The following is a 20955-nucleotide window of genomic DNA, read 5'->3' on the forward strand; positions in this document are numbered from 1 at the left end:
ATTGAAATTCTATAAAGTGTTAAAGTTTTCGTATTAGAACGGAACGGCGCAACAACCCCTACTTGTTATTAATGGTTTTTCCATTTTTTTGCGGTTGCCAACGTGCCACTTTTTAGGAACATCTTTTCATTTTTACCAGCACAAATTGTTAAAATTTAGGTTGCTGAAAAGATTATGAACCACAAAAAATACTCACATTTTTGTTCTTCAAGTTGCGAAAACAAAGAGAAAAACAGTTCAATTTGAAACTAACACTCTCTGCTAGTTGTAACTGCAAAATTGCATTCAAATTTTGAAAATTCCTTCCAAAAAACGACCAGAAAAAGCTCAAAATGTTTATCTTGAACTGCTCTTTCACTTAGTGCTAACCGTAGCACGATTTAACATATACAGGGTGTGGAAAAAACAAAAGTGTAAACCTAGTCAACTGTGATCATACCAAGGGGTAAACCGCTGGGTTATTATGGTGTACAAACTGTAGGAATTAGTGGGTATACTTGGCAATTGGCAGCATTACTAAGAATTCTGAATTAGTAGGCATTACTGGGCATTAAACTAATGTTTTGAAAAGTATTAATAAAATTGGAAACGTCTAAATTATATTATAAAAAAACTTATCATAACTATTTTTTTCCATACGTCTACCATTCAAATTTAAACATGAAAATATAAAAATAAAGTTTGGTAATTTCAATGAAATCTGTTGGAGAACAACGAAAAGCTACAAATTTTGCAATTTTATATCTAAAAATTTTGACGCTCTCTAGCGAAGAAACCGTGCCACTAACCAATCAACTTTTATACGTCAATAGAAAGCTCATTTCATTGGCTATACATTGACATATAAAACTCTACTAAAAATATTGTGAATAAACGTTTTATTGGAGATTGAACAAAAGAATGCAACAAAAAAGTCATAAAAAAATTAGTCAACTTTGACGACGGCCAAACCGTCCAACGTATTAACCTAAGTTGGGATATTTTTAGAAAGCTCATTTCATTAGCTATCCATTGACATACAAGTAGAACCAATTTGGGACACACTGTATAATGAGTTAGAAATACGCGTGTTATCTACGGTTTAGGGTGCAGCAGAAGCACTTTTTGACTGGTTAAGGGCTAAATTGACAAAAGAAATTATCAAAACAGAGTTACATGACCTACTAGGTCTACTACGATGTAACGCTTAGAAATTTCGCGAAAAACTGTTTTTGCAAATAACAATTTTCGTATGGGTCAAATTTGCTTGAAACACCGCCACTATCCTAATGGGTTTTGCATTACGTTGGCCACTTAGAGCAAGCGAAAATCGACTTTAATAATTTTGTTTTTACAGTCGTTTTGCTGTGGCTTTAAATTTGACAATCATTGTGCTAGGTTTGTGTCAAATAACAGGGTAACTAACACAGTAACTAACTTACCTTAATTTTGAACACAGAATCACACAAAGTTATAAGAATAACAAGTGTTTCATTTGGAAAACTAGACTTTTTTTATTTTTTAGAACTGATTTTTTGACCACTCTGTATCATATATCTTGATGTTTTTCTGCACCCATTTTTAGAACAAATCTTGTTTTACCTAGACAAAACACAAAAATGTGTGTAAATTAAAATTGTTTTGGAGACTGAAAATATCAAATTTTACGTAAAATGGTAAATATCTCAGAAACAAATACAGATAGGTTACACAAAATATGTCTAGAATTTGACTTGCAAAAATTTACAGGGTGCCCAATTTATAATAAGCAGCAGTTGATATCTACTTCAGGTGAAATTGTTGCATTCAAATTTCCTTGTTTTTTTCTTTTTTTAATAAAAAAAGTTGTGGTATTGTTGTGAAAAATTATATTGTTAGCAATTACTGGGCATTACAAGGAATTAGTGGGCATTATTAGGAATTAGTACCCTTCGGATCATACTCAGCTGATTGACGAAAAGTCATAATGTATGCTTGTATTGTATGCATTGACTGACTGTCTACAAGAGCAGAAAGTAACGGATTTTTTAAATTTGCTGCGCCAGCAAATCCACAAAACCGTATCGAATTTTTGGTTTTCTGCCACGGTCGGTTCGTTTTCTTTAAAACACTACAAAAATCTAATTGTCTGTGGAACAATTATACACTACGGAAACTTCATTGTTCAAAAATACTACTTTAATTGTAAGATCTTTTACAGACTGTTATATTCATTTTCTAAAAATGTATTGCTAAATGCCATTGCAGATTGAAATGAAGTAATTACCAGACCGAAAACCCTCGTTCATAGTTGTAAATTGGGATGAAAATGGAAAAGGGCTGGCATAAGGCAAATTAAAGATTTATTATTTATTTTAGACAGGTTTTAATTAACAATTCCCTATATTGCTGCCTTCAATCATACTAAACTTAACTGACATTAAAACGTATTAAATAAGTAAAACAATAGTCAAAACACGGTTGAAATTATTTCCACTAGCATGTTGCTAAACTGCAATTATTAGTTACTAAAACCAGTCTAGTAATATAAAAACATCAGTATTACTGATGTTTCAAGCAATTTAATTGGAAGTATGTTTAATAAGTTTTATAGATCAATGGAATCACTTTTAGAGAACACATTTGATAGAGCAGTAGATGAATAGGTAGGAAGCTTTTAATTGACCATGAAACCTTAAGCTTTGAAATAAAAAACCGGAAATGTACTTCCTATCAGACTTGTCACCTAATCCTAAACAGCATAAGCAATGTGTTTGTCATGTCTATAAATGTAAAATAATTCCAAATCTCTGGTTAACATTTAACATTTTTCAAGGTTTTCCTGTTTGGATTAAATGCATTTGGTTTAGTTTGTAATGTTAGATACATCACTGTCATACTCAATACCACACTATACTCAATGATATTAGTAAGTTCATATCCATGAATCAGTTCCAAGTTTATCCTTTTACGATAGATCTTTATAGTATTGTTTTAGTTCTGGTAAGCCATGGATGCTATCCGATAAGGATATTATTCAATCTTGGTTCTAGTGACAGTTTTTTTGTAGACAAGACATATCAAACTAATTTAGCTGGGATCAATAATGTTTGTTGGAAAAATTATTACTTTTAGTAGTTTCCAATTTGTTTGTTATCATGTCTCATATTACTCAGTCTTTGCTCATCATTTCTGTGGTTCTCTGATGACGGTTACCAATTTCAATTCATTTTTAATATGCCTGCCTCTATGAGCTCGAAATTGAATTTTGAGCAGTTTCCAGTTTCCGACTGCTATAAAATTATTTACCCACCCTCGGGAAAGTCTGCGAATTTTAATTCGCAAAGGTGGAATTTTAGCTCAAAGCCGTATAAACGTCGGTTGCCAGTGAATCGGAGTGGATTTATGGAAATCGATTTCGATCCTCGGCTTGATTTAATTTTGATGCACCACTGAATATTTTCTATCGGTTCTGGTGTTTGAATTATTGGTTTAACTGGCTAACGTTGTCACATTTGGACCTGATGTGAACAATAAATATTGAATACGTTTAAGTCGAGTATCGAATCCGTTCTATTTGTACTTATACGTAGTTAAATACTAATTAGTTTGAGGATGGTTTCGCATATTAAAAACGTTTTTCACTTTTGTTTCAGGTATGGTAACTCGAAGAGCTTCTAGGAGAAATTGCAAGTATTTAGGTTAAGTTCAAATCGTGAACATGACAGGTAACTTAGTTTTACCTTGAATAAGGATATACTGTATCCTAAGCTTTTAAGAAAATCAAAAAAATCTAATCCTAAAATAAGGACACCTATTTTACATCGCCACATGTTTTGGAATCTTAAACGATGCATTCATTTTTTTGTATCATTGCACTGGAGAATTAATATGAATTTAATAACCATAAACACAAAGTCCTGGAGTAAAATTCAAAATCATGCTCACACTCTCTTCCCTATAGGGAGCAGTTTAGATCTGGACGTGCAAAATTGTGTTTTAGTGTTGCAACAGTAATTACTTTAAATGCCCTACCTATTGGCTGTATAGTTATTACAATAAAAATCACATTTTCCGCTTGAATAACAAACATTTAGTTTATTTATCGGTTGCGTAACTGAATCAAGGGAATTCCGGATTTTTTACCGTTAAAACAGATATCGTGGTCTTACCCCCTTAGGAACATTCCAAGCAAAATTGCAATTATAAAAAGAAAAATACGTAAAGTACAAGTTTATGGCTCGCGGGAGACAATCTGCAATTCTCCAATTGAGGGTCGAAGTTGGAAAGCGAGGAAGGTGTCTAGGGCCTAATTGCGCTCAAATTCTCTCGGTTCATCAGAAAGTCGCATTAGTTGAAAGTCATCTCGCGTTTATATTCCCATAAAGCGACGATTTTTTATTTGGTACCGGTAAGGTGAAGGCCGACCAGTTATTCCGACTCAAACCAGGTTCTCATGTGTTTTCGTTTAAGTTTGCATTCATTAATGAGATGAAATCGTGATGGTTTTTTCCGTGAGATTTATGATCATTCAAGTTTTCTTTGATTTTTAGGACTGTTGTTCCAAATGATTGCAAAAGAACTCTCGTTATGAAACGTACGTTAAACTTGGTTAAACCTTACAAACTCGAAGGTTGAAAAAATAGTTTTCTTAATGAAAGTATTCGAGGACAAAACACGAAAACTTTCTTAGGTAAAAATCTTAAAGTTGGATAACAACGTTTTCTCAGTGAAAGCAAAATTTAGTTTCACGGTTACAGGGTGATCTACCATTCACCACCAAACCACAATGTTGCTATTGCTACATTTCAGTGTTCTACCCTTTAGTGTCATATTGATCATTCCTTCACTTGGAATTAATGCTAATGAACACTATAAACAGTAATCGTGGACAAAGTATAGTATTACCATCGCTTTAAAAAGCACGTTGATTAATGTACTATTTTATCATCTTATTGTATGTGTAAGTAGTACTATATTAATACAACATATATGGTATTTATTGTCTTTAAAAATTGAGTAATAAATAATCTTGTAAACAACATTCTTTAAGGAATTTGTTCTAAATTTAGTCAATATGCATTTAGAAAAAAATTTCCACGTCTATTGTTACTAGTCGAACAAACAGAACCATGTGGAGTATATCACGGGATGCTGACGCATAAATTATTGGTTCCCCAGCAATGTGCATAAGGCAAAACAAAAGCAATAAAATCGCTCGGTTATCGATTCGTACACAATCGAGATTGCTGAGTGTTTAAATAACAATTTTGCCGGGGCATTATAAAATACCGGGTGCGACGTCACGTAAATCGGTGACCGAACAAAAAATCCTAGATCGATCTGCGAATAGTTGAATAACAGAGTGGTACCAACAGGTACTACTGCAGTTTTTGGTTTGTTTTTCAGCAATTAAATAATCATTACGACTGGCTGATTTAACCTTAGCGAATTCACTCCGGTTAGTGTGTATTTATAATAATATGTAGGTCTCAATTGAATACAATTACTGGGTACCGCTTTCCTGTTGGTACTTTGTGCCACTATTACTGTCTGAACGAATAATCGATCCAAAAAAATACAACCTTCAATTATTATAAGCAAAACTTTCAGCTACAAAAGCTTTACTGCTAAACCCATCATTAGTAAACTTGGATAATGCAAAAAAAAACTTTTCACACAGTTTTTTGATGAATCGAAATTTTACTCTTTCCTCCTCCTCTTCTGATGGACTGATCATTTCGAAAGTTTAGGACACTAGTATAACATAATTTTGTACACTTTGGCAACTACGAAAATTGTTGAGTCTGTGCCGTTATTCAAATTTTCCTTTCCCAAAGACTGTCTTATGTAAATCTAGTTAAAGCTTAGAATTCAACCGGCGATGCCAGTTTGCCTATTTTCCTTGTCGCCCATGCTAAATAAACCGCTAAAAACAAGGCAAATTATCCCCTTAGGGAATTATATATTCTGCTCTCGTGGACGCGGGGATGATCCCCTCTTTCAAAAATCTATCGAACGATGGTGTTTATGCGGCCAATGTTCGCAACCAGTTTCCAGGAATATTATGCGGTTGAGGTGAAGAGGAAAAAGTTTTTCATTTTTTTATGAGAGGGTGTTTAGTAGCATAAACAGGGTAACAATGCCTCAGGGCAGTATTATTATTATTATTGGTTTTGTTTAGTCTTGTAACTGTTTCAGGATTGTTCCAGAACTACAAAATTTCTCTAATACACTTTAGTAAAAAAAGAAATTAGACAACTGAAACAATGTTCAAGGAATAAGGCAGATAGTTCTGCAGAGACTTTTACTGGCTTTAATGAGCACTTACCAGATTTTGCGTTAATCCACTTGTGATCATACTACTAATTGCTCCCTAGATTGCTCTTAATTTGTCTCTAACAAGCTTGAGTTAGGTAGTATAATATGTGTTAGTTATCAACTACTATAATTTAGTGAAGAAACAAAACCGTCTCTCTGCTTTATGATTCGATCATTAGTACCATACTCTGTGCACGCCTCTAATTTGCTTACTAGACGTATTCATTTAGGGGTGCAAAGAGTCAGGCTTTTGTTCTTTCCAAGTTGGAATTAGCCAGCCGAACCGCGTCTCCTTAATCGGCTTTTTCTTCGTCTAAATTGGACTTAACTGGCTATTTTCCGGTCCGCGGTTAACGGAGATATAAATTAAATTTGTTAAGCGACTTGGTAGAGCTTTTCCTTAGAGAATTTTTAGCTTCTGACAGTTTACGTGCATCATTTAATTTGTAGGTGACCCATCTGGTGTGGTTTGTCCTCCGGGAATGTTCAAATGTCCTGAAGGAAAATGTATCTCACCTTTGGCTGTATGTAACTACCAGAAAGACTGTGAAAAGGGCGAGGATGAGTTCCAACAGTGTGGTACGGATCCCTTACGGTAGTAATACTAGTTCTACAGTGTGTTTAAATATGGTTATTACAGCTCCTCCAGATTGCGAACCAGGCCAACTGACTTGCAGACAGTATATTTTCAACAAAACCTACTGCATTCCTCCACATTATCGATGTGATATGAACGTGGATTGCATCGATGGCTCCGACGAATCAGAGTGCAGTAAGTTTTTTATTTGAAGCTAAATATGGGATTTTTCGTCGAGTGTACCGTTTACGCGTCTCGATCCTTTTTGCAGGTATCGTTCCTGATTTTTCAATAAAGTTAGAGCGCATAAATAAGAACGAGACATGGAATTGAAAACTGGAAAACCGGCGTGAATTTTCGGTAGCATTTCGCCAGAATTTTCCTTTATCGCTTTCCCGACGAAATTCTGTATTTATATTTATTGCCCCCCGACCCGGCCAGATAATAAAGATACCGGATTTACTGGGAGGTGCAAAAACTTACGATTTATGCCTTTCGGTTTATTCCACCACTTAATTATCCTTAAAAACAGGAACGTACCGCGTTTAATTTAAAAATCCGTCTAAGCGTTCCAGTTTAAAATAGCTATTTTATTCTGCAGCTTACCGCAAATGTCAACCCAACGACTTTCATTGCGGTTCCAAGTCGTCAGATCCATGCATTCCAAAAGAGAAAAAGTGTGACGGTTATCTGGACTGCAGGACCGGTAAGGACGAACAAGGATGTCCTGGGACTTCATGCAGACTGGACCAATTTAGGTGAGAAATCGTAGAAATAGTCCATGCAACATTATACAAGGTAATTGAAACAAAGTCAAGGAACGATTACATTCAAAAAGTGTCCAACTTTTCAATAACCAATTTAGGATAGCATTTTTACTTCTTTCTTTCCATCCACCATTCTACTTAAACTCAAATTGATAGGTGTGCTAACGGTCAACGTTGCATCGAAGGCAGTCAAAAGTGTGATCACAAAAACGATTGTGGCGACAATTCAGACGAGCAAGGCTGTAACTTCCCCATCTGTCATGGTGTTCAGTTCAGATGCGCCAACGCTCTTTGCATCCCAGGAGCTTTCCGATGTGACGGTTACCAAGACTGTAGCGATGGCAGTGACGAAGTCAATTGTACGGCCATTGCTTGTCCGGATAACAAGTTCTTGTGTCCGAAAGGTACACCAGAAGGAACGTACAAATGTATCCCAAAAAGCAAGTTGTGCGACGGGAAAAACGACTGTGAAGATCACGCTGATGAAGAAGCTGCATGCTCAAAGTTGGCCTGTCCTTTGTTGAAATGCGAGTACAAATGTCAAGCATCTTTAACTGGTAAGTGTAACTTGCTAATTCTTCGTAAAGCTGAAGTTTTTTTACTAGAAACTGTTTCTGTTTTCTAGGTGGACAGTGCTATTGTCCCGAAGGCAAATCCTTGGCAGCCGATAATAAAACCTGTGCAGATAGGGACGAATGTACTTTATGGGGTTACTGTGACCAGTTATGCACCAACACTCCTGGCAGTTACAGCTGTTCGTGCGCACCAGGGTACACTCTCAAGAACAATAACCGTTGCTTAGCTGACGATTATGCTAGTATGCAACTGTACTTTGCCCATGACAAGAGTATATTTGTCTTGAACCCATCTGGAAGCAATGTAAAGGTAGTAGTGAACACTACGGGTGCTAGCGGACTGGACTTCCATTACAACCGTAATATTTTGTATTGGTCGGACGTCAAAACAAAGAGGGTAAGCAGGAAAAATGTGGTTGAGAATGGTTTGTTAAATGGAGGTGATTTTCAGATCCACTCTCAACCTTTGAAAAATGCTGCAGGCTTTAGTCAGATTGAAAGGGAAATCGCTTTGCCAGGAACGTGGCTGCCAGTAGCAATTGCAGTGGACTGGGTGGGGGACAAACTGTACGTGGCAGACGCTATAGGACAGAAAATTGACTTGTTCGAGTTAGTGCCAGCGTTAGGAAAGCCTAGACACGCTATTGTCCTTAGTTCCAACCTCACTAACCCAGCTGATATAGCACTAGACCCTTCAGTAGGACTAATGTTTATTGCCGACAGCTCACAGGTTTTACGGGCTAACATGGATGGTACCAATTCACTTGCTATAGTATCTGAAGCTGCATACAAAGCATCAGGAATCACTGTGGATATAATTGCCAAAAGAGTGTTTTGGTGTGATTCGTTGTTAGACTATATTGAAACTGTAGATTATGACGGAAGAAAAAGGTATGCATTCTTGGTACTCCATGATCGTCAATCTTAGGTTGTGGTCATCTAGATTTCTAGTGATTCGAGGACAACAGGTTCCCAGCCCTACCAGACTAGCTCTCTTCGAAAGTCGAGTTTACTGGACGGATGGAACAAAACAAGGAGTGATGTCCGTGGACAAGTTTGAAAGTTCAAGCATTGAAAGTGTGTACAGGATGAAGGATATTAGGGAGCCCAGAGCTATTAAAGCGGTCCATCCGTTAGTACAACGGTACGTGGGTAACCCTTGTGGCAATAACAACGGACGTTGCCAACAGATGTGCGTTGTAACACAGACTGAAGTTGCTGGAGCTAAATATCCCCCTATTTTGGGTTAGTTTTTCTTCCCAAGATTATATATTGTCTTAGTCACAGATTGTATATTTCTGTTACAGGATACAGATGTGCATGCAGCATCGGCTATCAACTGAAACTGGATGAACAGGGCTGCGATTTAGTTGAAGATTTTCTAATGTACTCTCAGCAACGATTCATCAAAGGCAAAGTGCTAAATCCTGTTATTGAAGGTTTCAGCGACGCTATTCTTCCGGTAGTATCTAGACGAGCCAGGTTAGATTTCTGCCCATCTTTTATTAACTACTACTTTAATGATCACCCTCAATTTTAGGTTTGTCGGCTTAGATTTTGACGCCAGTGAGGAGCAAATCTACTACTCAGATGTGCTGCAAGACGTAATCTACCGCGTGCATCGTAATGGCGAATCCAAGGAAATCGTACTGGCGTCACAGAATGAAGGTGTGGAAGGCTTGGCGGTAGATTGGGCAGCCAAAAACCTCTACTACATTGACAGTCGTAAAGGAACACTAAATGTTCTGTCAACCAGAAATGTGACCTATAGACGTACACTGTTGAAAAACTTAAAAAGACCCCGAGCTATTGTTGTGCATCCCAACAAGGGTTTCGTCTTTTTCTCAGAATGGGATCGACCTGCCAATATTTCAAGAGCATTCACTGATGGAACAAATCTGACAGTTTTTAAAAATTTGACTCTCGGATGGCCTAATGGTTTATCCATTGATTTTGAAACTGACCGGTTGTATTGGTGCGACGCTTTATTAGACCATGTGCAACACTCTAATTTGGATGGTACCGATATTAAAACGGTAAACTCTAGACTGATTCGTCATCCATTTAGGTAAGATAGTCAATATCAAAAAAACTGGTAAATTGTACTCAAAACTAATCTATAATCAATTAAATTTTTTTGCAGCATTGTGATATACAAACAGTACATGTACGTTACTGATTGGCGATTGGACGCCATCATCCGTCTCCACAAACTAACTGGAGAAGGTGAAGAAACTCTAGTAAGAGAACCACAAACAAACCGACTTTATGGCGTCAAAATATACTCAAGAACCGAACAGAACGTAACTGAAAATCACCCTTGTCACCAAGATAATGGCGGATGCCAGAAACTTTGTTTTGCTATACCTAGATCGGATGGACAGCTTATGTCCAGATGCGGTATGTGGTTGACTGTTGGTTGTTGTAGGTTTCATATTTTAGTGCTGTTTAGGTTGTCCTTATGGCGAACGACTGCTTGAAGATCAGAAAACTTGCCAACCCGATCCCAACCATGAACCACCAGTACAAGCTTGTCCGAACAGCTGGGACTTTACTTGCAACAATCAACGGTGTATCCCTAAATCTTGGGTGTGTGACGGTGATGATGATTGTTTGGATAATAGTGATGAAGAACAGAATTGCACTAGTGAGTGTTGTAAACATTGGCTTATTAGAGAATCACTTTAAAGTGGAACATTTTAATAGAACCTACGTGCAACGCTCAAGAATTCCAATGCAAATCTGGTCGATGCATTCCATTAACCTTTAAATGTGACGCAGAAAACGACTGTGGAGATTTTAGTGATGAGACTGGGTGTGTGAATGTGACATGCAGTTCGACTCAATTCCACTGTGATAATGGCCGCTGTATTCCAAGCAGGTGAGTTTGATATCTTCTGGTTATTCTGCGTCTCTATAATAACATTGCGGGTATTAGTTGGAAGTGTGACTCTGAGAACGATTGTGGAGATGGCAGCGATGAAGGAGATTCCTGCGCTGAGAAGACTTGCGCTTATTATCAATTTACTTGTCCACGTACCGGACATTGCATCCCGCAAAATTGGGTTTGTGACGGAGATGATGACTGTTTCGACAAGCAAGACGAACAGGACTGTCCTCCAATTACCTGCAAAGCTAACCAGTTCAAGTGCGCTGACTTAAGGCAGTGCATCCAGGAAAGTTACAAATGTGATGCTATTCCTGATTGTAATGATGGAAGTGATGAGTTGGGTTGTCGTAAGTGAAAATTTGCCCTTTTACTAGTAGCTTTGGTTACATATTTTGTAAATGTAGCATCAATTGCACCAAACCAGTGCAACTTAGAGAAGCAATTCCAGTGTCAATCCTCGGGTATCTGCATTCCGAAATCGTGGCACTGTGATGGAACACCTGACTGCGATGATCGCTCCGATGAACCAGAGTCTTGCGGCAACATCGATTGTCCTACCAATTTCTACAAGTGTAACAGCTCTCAATGCATCTTTAAAGCTTATATTTGTGATGGTAAGCCTGACTGCGAGGATGGCTCCGATGAAAGTTATATCCATGCTTGTAAAAAGCCGCCATTCAGGTGAGTTACATACAAACAAACTAAATATACAGTACGAATCGTTATGTGCATTCAGGTGTCCTTCGGGTCAGTGGGCTTGTCCAGGAGTAACCGATCGTTGCGTCAACTTAACCAGCGTATGCAATGGCAAACCTGACTGTCCTAACGGAGCTGATGAAGGACCTGACTGTGAATTTAAAGAATGCCAACACCAATCTGGATTGTGTTCGAATGGATGCAAGCAAACCCCTACCGTGAGTTTTTTGCAAGAGTTTACACAAACAGAAAATAAATAATAAACGGTTTAGGGCCCTCTGTGCTTGTGTCCTGAAGGTGAAACCTTATCATCGGACGGTCTTAATTGCGAAGACACTAACGAGTGTGAACCACCTGGAGCATGCTCACAAACGTGCACTAACACCAAGGGTTCCTTCTTTTGTAGCTGTGTACCTGGATACTTACTAGAACCAAACAAGCACTCATGCAAGGCTTACAGTGAGTAAATTTCATCATGGAATATTGACTTGACCACTAATTTGTGTTTTGTCAGACCATTCTTCGGCGTTCCTTATCATTTCCAACCGACACTCGATACTCGTGGCTGATCTAAAAGACCAAGGCCTAGAAAGGGTACCAATAATTGTGGAAAACGTGGTGGCCACTGCCTCCAACATGCACTCAGGAACAATCTTTTGGTCGGACATGAAATTGAAGAAAATCTCCAAACTAGACAGAAACAGCGCTCCTGTCGACATTATCTCCACTGGTTTGGACTTGGTAGAGGGTTTGGCCTACGATTGGATTGGAGGAAATATTTACTGGCTTGATTCTAAGTTGAATACTATTGAAGTGGCCAAAGAAAGTGGACTGAACAGGATTGTACTTGTCAAGGAAAATATCACCCAACCTAGAGGAATGTGTCTGGATCCTAAACCAGGGTAAGACCTTTTGTGCTGGTTGGTGTGGATGGTTTTTATCATTTTCAAATAGTGTCTCTTAATGATCATTACAAGGTTTATTCCCTGTGACCAAAAGCAAACAAGCCATATGTGTCTTATTAGTCTAAAAATTGATATTTTAACTATAATTTTCAAGGAAACAACAGTAAACTTGTTCATGAGTTAGAAAATTTACATTTTTACACATTTTTTAAATTGCTCTCTTTACATTTAACAACATTTGACACATTTTAACAATAAATTAACTAACATTTTGGTTTTAACAGTGCACGATGGCTATTTTGGACTGACTGGGGAGAAAACCCTCGAATTGAACGTATTGGCATGGACGGATCAAACCGCTCAATCATCATCAACACAAAAATCTACTGGCCCAACGGACTTACTTTAGACACAACCACCAACAGAATCTACTTTGCGGATTCCAAACTGGACTTTATTGATTTCTGCAATTACGACGGCACAGGCAGACAAAACGTGTTGGCTGGAAGCCATTATCTGTTGCATCCGCACTCACTGACCATTTTCGAAGATACTTTGTATTGGACTGATCGACAGTTAAATCGTGTCTTGTCGGCGCATAAATTTAAAGGCAATAACCAGACGGTTGTGTCCCATTTGATTTCTCAACCGTTAAGCATTCACGTGCATCATCCCAGCTTGCAACCAGTTACAGAGAATCCTTGCGTCCAGGCGCCTTGCGACCACTTATGTTTATCCAGTCCCAGTACTGCAACTGGATACCAATGCAAGTGCAGAGCAGGATTCAAATTGACATCAGAAAATCGTTGCGTTGAAGATGATACGCCGTTCATTTTACTTATGAAAGGATCACAAATCGTGGATACCAGCCTAAATCCCGGAGAAACAGTGGCTGGAACCATAACTCCCATTGTTGGTATTGAAAACGGCAAGCAAATTGAATATGACAAGAAAAGTAATTCGATCTTCTGGTTGGAGTGTCGTGGAGATGAAGACAACAACGTAAGTATTAGCTTTATATCAAGATTGCAATTGAGTGAAATATTTTTGCAGTGTACTTTGTGGACTACCCCATTGGGCGGAGGTAATAAAACTAGATTACTGGGAGCTGACAGCGGAATTGTGGGAGCTCCAAGCTCTATCGCGTTTGATTGGCTGGGCAGAAACTTGTTTATAGCCAATAGACTGGCTAGTAATTTTGAAGTGGTTAGAGTGGATGGCAAGAACCGATACCGATCTATCATTTTGGCCAATGAAGGCCAAAAAACGTCAGTAGCTGACCCTCGAGGTATTTGTCTGGATCCTACAGAAGGTAAACTGTATTGGACTGATGCTGGTGGACATGGAGTACCACAAAAAATTGGCAAGGTAAGTAATGTTATGCAATTTGTTCTATTAATAAAGCTTGGAGGCAACTGCTACTACTAGTTACTACATATTACTATTTTAATTATCAGGTAAACATGGATGGATCAGACCCTGTCATTCTAGTAGAAGACGACATTGAACGTCCCGAAGCCATTACCATTGATATTGAGTCCAAGACAATCTACTTCAGTACGCTTTACCCTCCACGCATTCAAAGCATTGATACAACTGGTGCTCGAAGAACCACTATTTTGACAGAAGCCAATGACATAGCAATGCCTAAAGCAATCAGCGTGATGGGTAGTCGGCTTTACTATCTGGATCCCACTTACGAAAAGTTGGTTCAAGTAGCATTACCGTCTGGATCTAACCCACGGGTACTCTTGGAGAATGAACCTGACTTGAAAACGTTTACCATATTCAAGAAGCGCTTCTCTGTAAGTTGTCTTTAATATCACGTTTGACAGTATAGGGAAAGTAAATGGATTATTATCAGGTGGATCACCCATGTTTGACTGGAAACGGAGGTGGTTGCGAACATATTTGTATTCCTGGTGAGTCCAGAACTAGGAAATGCAGCTGCGGTATTGGATACAAAAGTATTGACATGAACTGCTCTCCTATTAAGACATTTGCTGTAGTATCTCAACTTGATCAAGCCCGAGGGTAAGTACAGCTTAAGATTATTAATTAGTTTCATTTAACAATTTACTGCCTCAGTTTAATTAACTTCTTGTGTTACTAAAAATTCACTTAAAAAATATCTCGTCATCAGATACAGCCTCAAAGACTCTGCTGAAGGTATGGTGCCAATTACTGGTTTGGGACATCATATCCTTCATGTGGATGTTCACTACACTGAAAACTGGATCTATTGGGTGGAGTTTAATCGTGGTTTTTGGAATGGAATCTTTCGTATCCGACCAAACGGGACAGGTTTGTTTTGGCAACTTTTAATTTTCTGGTGACTAAAGTATTGTGATTTTTAGAAATGCAACAAGTCATCAAAGATGGAATCGGTAGTAATGGAATTCGTGGTCTGGCAATAGATTGGATTGCAGGAAATTTGTACTTTACTAATGTATTTCCTCACGAAAACTACTTGGAAGTGGCTTGGCTTGATGGAACCAATCGTAAAGTGTTAGTAAAAACTACAACTGATGCTCCTAGAGAATTGGCGGTGAACCCAATGAAAAGAATTTTGTTCTGGATCGATTATGGTCAGTATCCACGGATTGGTAAAGCTAACTTGGATGGATCTGGATGGACACCGGTTGTGACTTCTGGCATCAGCAACCCTAGAGACCTAACCATTGATATGAGCACTCATGATGTGTATTGGGTCGACGCTAAACTTGATATGATTCAAAGGATTTCTTACAGTGGAGGCAATCGACAAGTGATAAGACGCAACCTGCCTAATCCAATGGGAATTGCAGTGTATAAAAGTGAAATTTATTGGGTGGATCGTAATTTGCGTGCTGTGTTAAAAGCATCTAAACAACCCGACAATACTACGATACCTACAAGACTGCGTACCAATTTGGACAAGCTACGTGACATTGCGATATTTGATCAGACAAACCAACCATTGGATCCTAGTAATCCGTGCAAAAGATTTGGCAACGGTGGCTGTGAACAACTTTGCTTTGCTTTACCTACCGAAACTGTTGATGGAGGTCTTGGAAGAAGCTTTAAATGTGATTGTGCTACTGGAACAGTGGCCGCGGATGGTACTTTTGACAAAGACAATTTGACTGTGATTCTTAATGTGATTTTATTTTAGGTCGAAGATGCGAGTCGGTTAACGAATACTTGGTGTTCTCCACTAGAACTGAAGTAAGGGCAATTAATCTAGATCCTCAGTCGACCACTCCACCATTTACACCAGTGGGCAATTTGACAAATGTGGTTGGGGTAGACTTTGACTATAAACATCAAAGGTTGCTGTTCACCCAGATTAGACCGTGGGCTAGAATTGCAAGCATGTCTGCTAGTGAACCAAACAGCAAAAATATAGTTGATATTAGAAATAAAGGTTAGTACACTGAATATCTCCAATTAATTTCAATATACTCAAATAATTTTCCTTTCAGGTATTAATCCAGAAGGCATTGCTTACGACTGGACCCAACAAAAAATCTACTGGACTGATTCTTCCAATAGAAGCATTTACGCCATGAATTTGGACGGAAGTGATCTAGTAATGATTACAAGAGTAGAACGTCCTAGAGCAATCGTCATAGACCCGTGCAACGGTACCCTCTTTTACACCGACTGGGGCAAATTTGGTACTTCAGGCAAAATTCTGAGAACAACCATGGCTGGTTCTTTGAAAAAAGTCATTGTGGATAAAAACTTGGCCCAGCCTAGTGGACTTGCTATAGATTATGATGAACGAATGCTTTATTGGACTGATGCTGTTAGAGAGAAGATTGAACGTAGTAATCTGGAGGGAAAGAACCGTGAGGTTTTAGTAGCTGCTACTATTTACCCGTTTTCTATTACCGTGTTTGGCCAGTATATTTATTGGACTGACTTACAGTTACGAGGGGTGTATCGAGCTGAGAAACATACCGGTGCTAATATGATTGAAATGGTACGCAGTTTATTCAAGTGTTTTAAACTTGAATGTCATTATAAATTTACAGGTAAAACGTCTGGAAGACAGCCCAAGAGATATCCAAGTGTATTCAACAAAGAGACAGTTGTGCAACGTCAATCCGTGTCATATCAACAACGGCGGCTGCGCCAAAAGTTGTCACCCTGGACCTAACTTTAAACCAGAATGCCGTTGTGATGACAACACCAAGCTGGTAAACGAAGGACGAATGTGCGTTGCCAAAAACTTAACTTGTGATTCGAGCAAATTTTACTGCCGCAACGGCCGTTGCATCTCAAGAATGTGGGCTTGCGATGGAGAAGACGATTGTGGTGATAATTCAGATGAAGACACCAATTACTGTGGTAAGTATTTTTGGTCAAGTAGTTTGATAAACTGATCCTAATTGTGTGGCAGCTTTCCACTCTTGTTCCCCAAATGAGTTCCGTTGCAACAACGGAAGATGCATCTTCAAGTCTTGGAAGTGCGATCACGAGAACGATTGCAAAGATGGTTCTGATGAAGAAAACTGTGATTATCCACCTTGTGCCGATGGTGAGTTTACTTGCTTAAACCACCGGTGCATCCCAATGGCTCAGGTTTGTAACGGAGTGAACGACTGCAAAGACAATGTTACCTCTGATGAGACTCATGAGAGGTAAGTTGACTTGGTATGTGAGGAAAATAAGTTCAATACTCTAATTGTTATTGCACAGATGTGGACGAAACACTACCTGCCCACCAAAACATCTTAAGTGCGAGAATACCAATATTTGTGTGGAACCTTACTGGTTATGCGATGGGGATAATGATTGTGGAGATAATTCTGATGAGAACCCATTACATTGTGCGCAACGTACGTGTCCACAAAATAGCTTCAGATGTTCAAACCACCGTTGCATCCCTGCAACGTGGTACTGTGATGGGGATGACGATTGTGGAGATGCAGCTGACGAACCACCAGAATACTGCAAAAGTGATGGACGCACATGTTTCGGAGACTTGTTTACCTGCGATAACGGGAACTGTGTTCCACGCATTTACATATGCGATGGGGATAATGACTGTCTGGATAATAGTGACGAAGACGTGCGACATCAATGCAGTAAGTTTCGAAGTAATATTCCTGAGTTAAGTCAAACCTGTGTTTGTTTAGATGACCGTAAATGTGACGAGGAAACTGAGTACACGTGTGAAATGAATAAGGCATGGGGTAGAGCTCAATGTATTCCAAGAAAGTGGCTTTGCGATGGTGATCCGGATTGTATAGATGGAGCTGATGAAAACGCTACTATTCATCATTGTGCCACACCACAACCTTGTGGCGACGAACAATTTACATGTGGCAATGGACGTTGTATTAATAAGGTAAAAGTGTTTGTATATTGTATCATGTGTGGTTTAGGCGTTTATTGGAACAATATAATAACTTAAGATATCCCATGTGCAGAGTTTCCAAAAACTTGATATTTGTGTTTTGATAGGGTTGGAAGTGCGACCATGATAACGACTGCGGTGATGGCACTGACGAACCTAAAGATTGCATTTACAAAACTTGCACAGCCAACGAATTTACCTGCCAAAACTTTAAATGCATCCGCAATCAGTACCGATGCGATGGTGAAGACGACTGTGGTGACCACTCAGACGAAGTCAATTGCAGTAAGTTTCTTCAGAATCTTCTCTCTCTGGTTTTTGTATAAGATTTGGTGTTGGACAGAAAAAGAGAACACGACTTGTCCAAACCCGACCCAATTCCGTTGCAACAACGGCCAGTGTATTGACGGTCACTTGGTGTGTAACAAAGTGGCAGACTGTACTGACGAATCGGATGAGCCGGCTCATTGTAATGTGGATGAGTGCGCTAAAGTGGAAATTCATCAATGTGGCCACAAATGTGTTGATACCCTTACCGGTTTCTACTGCGAATGCAACCAAGGCTACAAGTAAGTAACTACTTGACCAGTCAAAACTACAACTTTACGCCTAATTTTTAACAGGTTGTTACAAGACGGCAAGGCATGCACAGACATAGACGAATGCATTGAAACTCCTGGGGTATGCTCACAATACTGCTCTAATACGCCAGGCAGTTTCTATTGCAAGTGTAACGAGCAATTCTATGAGAGGGAAGCCGACGAGCACACTTGCAAAAGAAAGGACAATATCCAGCCTTGGCTTGTATTCACCAACAAATACTACATCAGGAATATGTCCGTGGATGCTTCAGTATACAATCTGGTGCACCAGGATTTGATGAATGTGGTGGCTTTGGACTTTGACTACATCGACCAAAAAATGTACTTTTGTGATGTAACGGCTAAAACTATCTTCCGAACAACGATCGGTACTAGTGAAAAGGAAGCAGTTATCCGACATGATTCTCATGGACTAGAGGGCATATCTATTGATTGGATTGCCAGAAAGTTGTACTGGTAAGTTACTGCTAAATTTTACTACAAGTTTAAAAATGTTGCCATCACCAAACTAAGTTAGGATTGTTGTATCTAAATAGCTAAAATCAGAGTTTTCCACAGGCTTGACAGACATTCGAAAAATCTGGACGTGGCCGAGTTAAACGGCACCAACCGTAAAACCTTAAAAAGTGCTATTGCTGACCCTCGTGCTTTGGTGGTGCATCCAGGCACTGGTTACTTATATTTCACGTCATGGCATCTGCAAGCATATATCGGCAAATTAGGACTGGACGGATCCAACTTTACCAGAATATTGACTTGGAACGACGACATTGCCTGGCCCAACGCCTTAACCATCGACTTTTTCACTGACAAACTTTACTTTGCTGATGCTCATTTAGATTACATAGGTATGATGGTTTGATAATAGTAATATTTAACTTGAATAACGTGGTGCTTGCAGCTTTTACGGACTTGGAAGGTCGACACCGTCATATTGTTCTATCAGGGAATGCTGTACCTCATGTATTTGCCATCAGTCTGTTTGATGACTATGTTTACTGGACAGATTGGAACTTAAAGGCCATCTCCCGGGCAAATAAATATACAGGAAAGGATTTGCAAATGCTGCGCAACACTACGCATAAGCCTTATGATATTCATGTGATGCATCCATTGAGACAGTTACCTTACACTAATCCATGTGGAGCTAACAATGGGGGATGTTCGCATTTGTGCCTCATTTCGCCACCTCCTGCATCCAGTTACTTAAATATTGACGGTTACGGTGAAGAAGGGGAGACCGGATTCACTTGTGCATGTCCCAATCAGTTCTATTTGGGGCCAGACAGAAAAACTTGCGTTGCAAACTGTACTGCCGGACAATGGCAGTGTCAAGGAGATGATGAAAAATGCATACCCTGGTTCTGGAAGTAAGTGAATACTGGATTTGTTTTCAAGGATATTAATATTTGTTTTTAGGTGTGATGGCGAAAAAGACTGCAAAGACGGCTCTGATGAACCAGACACGTGTCCACCACGACAATGTCGCAACGGCTTCTTCCAGTGCAAAAACAACAACTGTACTCCATCGGCCACTATCTGCGATGGTACTGACGATTGCGGTGACAATTCAGATGAAGATAATTGCGACAAGGAGTGTCCAGAACTGGAGATGAAGTGTCGATCAAACGGACGTTGCATTCTTAACAGCTGGAAATGCGATGGAGACGCAGACTGCAAGGACGGAAGCGACGAAGATCCTGAAATTTGTCATCATCGTACATGTGACGAAGAAACTGAGTTTGCTTGCAGAAACGGCAAATGCATACCTAAATTGTGGATGTGCGATTTTGATAATGACTGCGGAGATGATTCTGATGAACCGGCTTACATGTGTAGGCAACGGAATTGTACCACTGGATGGCAACGATGTCCTGGACGCACTAACTACAGGTAATTTATAATTTCTTCACACAACAGAGTTATAGTAAGACAATATTTAGGTGTATTCCTAAATGGTTGTTCTGCGATGGTAAAGATGATTGTCGAGACAACAGCGATGAACTACCTGAAAACTGTCCATCCTGCAATACAGAGACCGACTTTAAGTGCAAAAACAACCGTTGTGTACCCAAACAATGGACGTGCGACTTTTCCGATGATTGTGGTGATGGTAGTGACGAACTGGAAGAAATCTGCAAGGGCGTTTATAGGAAATGTTCCGAGTCTGAATTCCAATGTGCTAACGCAAAATGTATCAGCTCCAGGTGGCGATGCGATCACGAAGATGACTGTGGAGATAATTCAGATGAAGTAGGTTGTAGTGGCTTCCAGTGCAAGAATGGTAAGTTGCCAACGTTTTTTGAGATTGATTTGA

At 39.2% G+C, this 20955-nt stretch overlaps 1 protein-coding gene across 1 annotated transcript in view; it reads left to right on the forward strand.

Annotated features, from left to right (window-relative positions):
* Positions 1-20955, forward strand: part of mgl (low-density lipoprotein receptor-related protein megalin) — a 43411-nt gene that overhangs the window by 18746 nt on the left and 3710 nt on the right. The window contains exons 2-37 of the mRNA XM_081984122.1: positions 6730-6858; positions 6920-7051; positions 7458-7614; positions 7780-8180; positions 8249-8595; positions 8650-9089; positions 9142-9443; positions 9506-9680; positions 9739-10266; positions 10342-10598; positions 10651-10845; positions 10905-11079; positions 11137-11435; positions 11493-11769; positions 11825-12002; positions 12057-12243; positions 12299-12686; positions 12974-13691; positions 13743-14057; positions 14147-14494; positions 14554-14723; positions 14833-14993; positions 15047-15790; positions 15844-16095; positions 16154-16656; positions 16709-17024; positions 17077-17317; positions 17376-17764; positions 17816-18027; positions 18144-18321; positions 18380-18605; positions 18660-19094; positions 19197-19486; positions 19540-20008; positions 20058-20531; positions 20582-20922. Of these exons, the coding sequence (XP_081840248.1) occupies positions 6730-6858; positions 6920-7051; positions 7458-7614; positions 7780-8180; positions 8249-8595; positions 8650-9089; positions 9142-9443; positions 9506-9680; positions 9739-10266; positions 10342-10598; positions 10651-10845; positions 10905-11079; positions 11137-11435; positions 11493-11769; positions 11825-12002; positions 12057-12243; positions 12299-12686; positions 12974-13691; positions 13743-14057; positions 14147-14494; positions 14554-14723; positions 14833-14993; positions 15047-15790; positions 15844-16095; positions 16154-16656; positions 16709-17024; positions 17077-17317; positions 17376-17764; positions 17816-18027; positions 18144-18321; positions 18380-18605; positions 18660-19094; positions 19197-19486; positions 19540-20008; positions 20058-20531; positions 20582-20922 (11349 nt within the window). The remainder of the gene's footprint in view (positions 1-6729; positions 6859-6919; positions 7052-7457; positions 7615-7779; positions 8181-8248; positions 8596-8649; positions 9090-9141; positions 9444-9505; positions 9681-9738; positions 10267-10341; positions 10599-10650; positions 10846-10904; positions 11080-11136; positions 11436-11492; positions 11770-11824; positions 12003-12056; positions 12244-12298; positions 12687-12973; positions 13692-13742; positions 14058-14146; positions 14495-14553; positions 14724-14832; positions 14994-15046; positions 15791-15843; positions 16096-16153; positions 16657-16708; positions 17025-17076; positions 17318-17375; positions 17765-17815; positions 18028-18143; positions 18322-18379; positions 18606-18659; positions 19095-19196; positions 19487-19539; positions 20009-20057; positions 20532-20581; positions 20923-20955) is intronic.

The sequence above is a fragment of the Ips typographus genome, linkage group LG7, assembly GCF_016097725.1.
Source record: "Ips typographus isolate SLU linkage group LG7, UJ_Ityp_2.0, whole genome shotgun sequence".
Classification (NCBI taxonomy): Eukaryota; Metazoa; Arthropoda; class Insecta; order Coleoptera; family Curculionidae; genus Ips; species Ips typographus.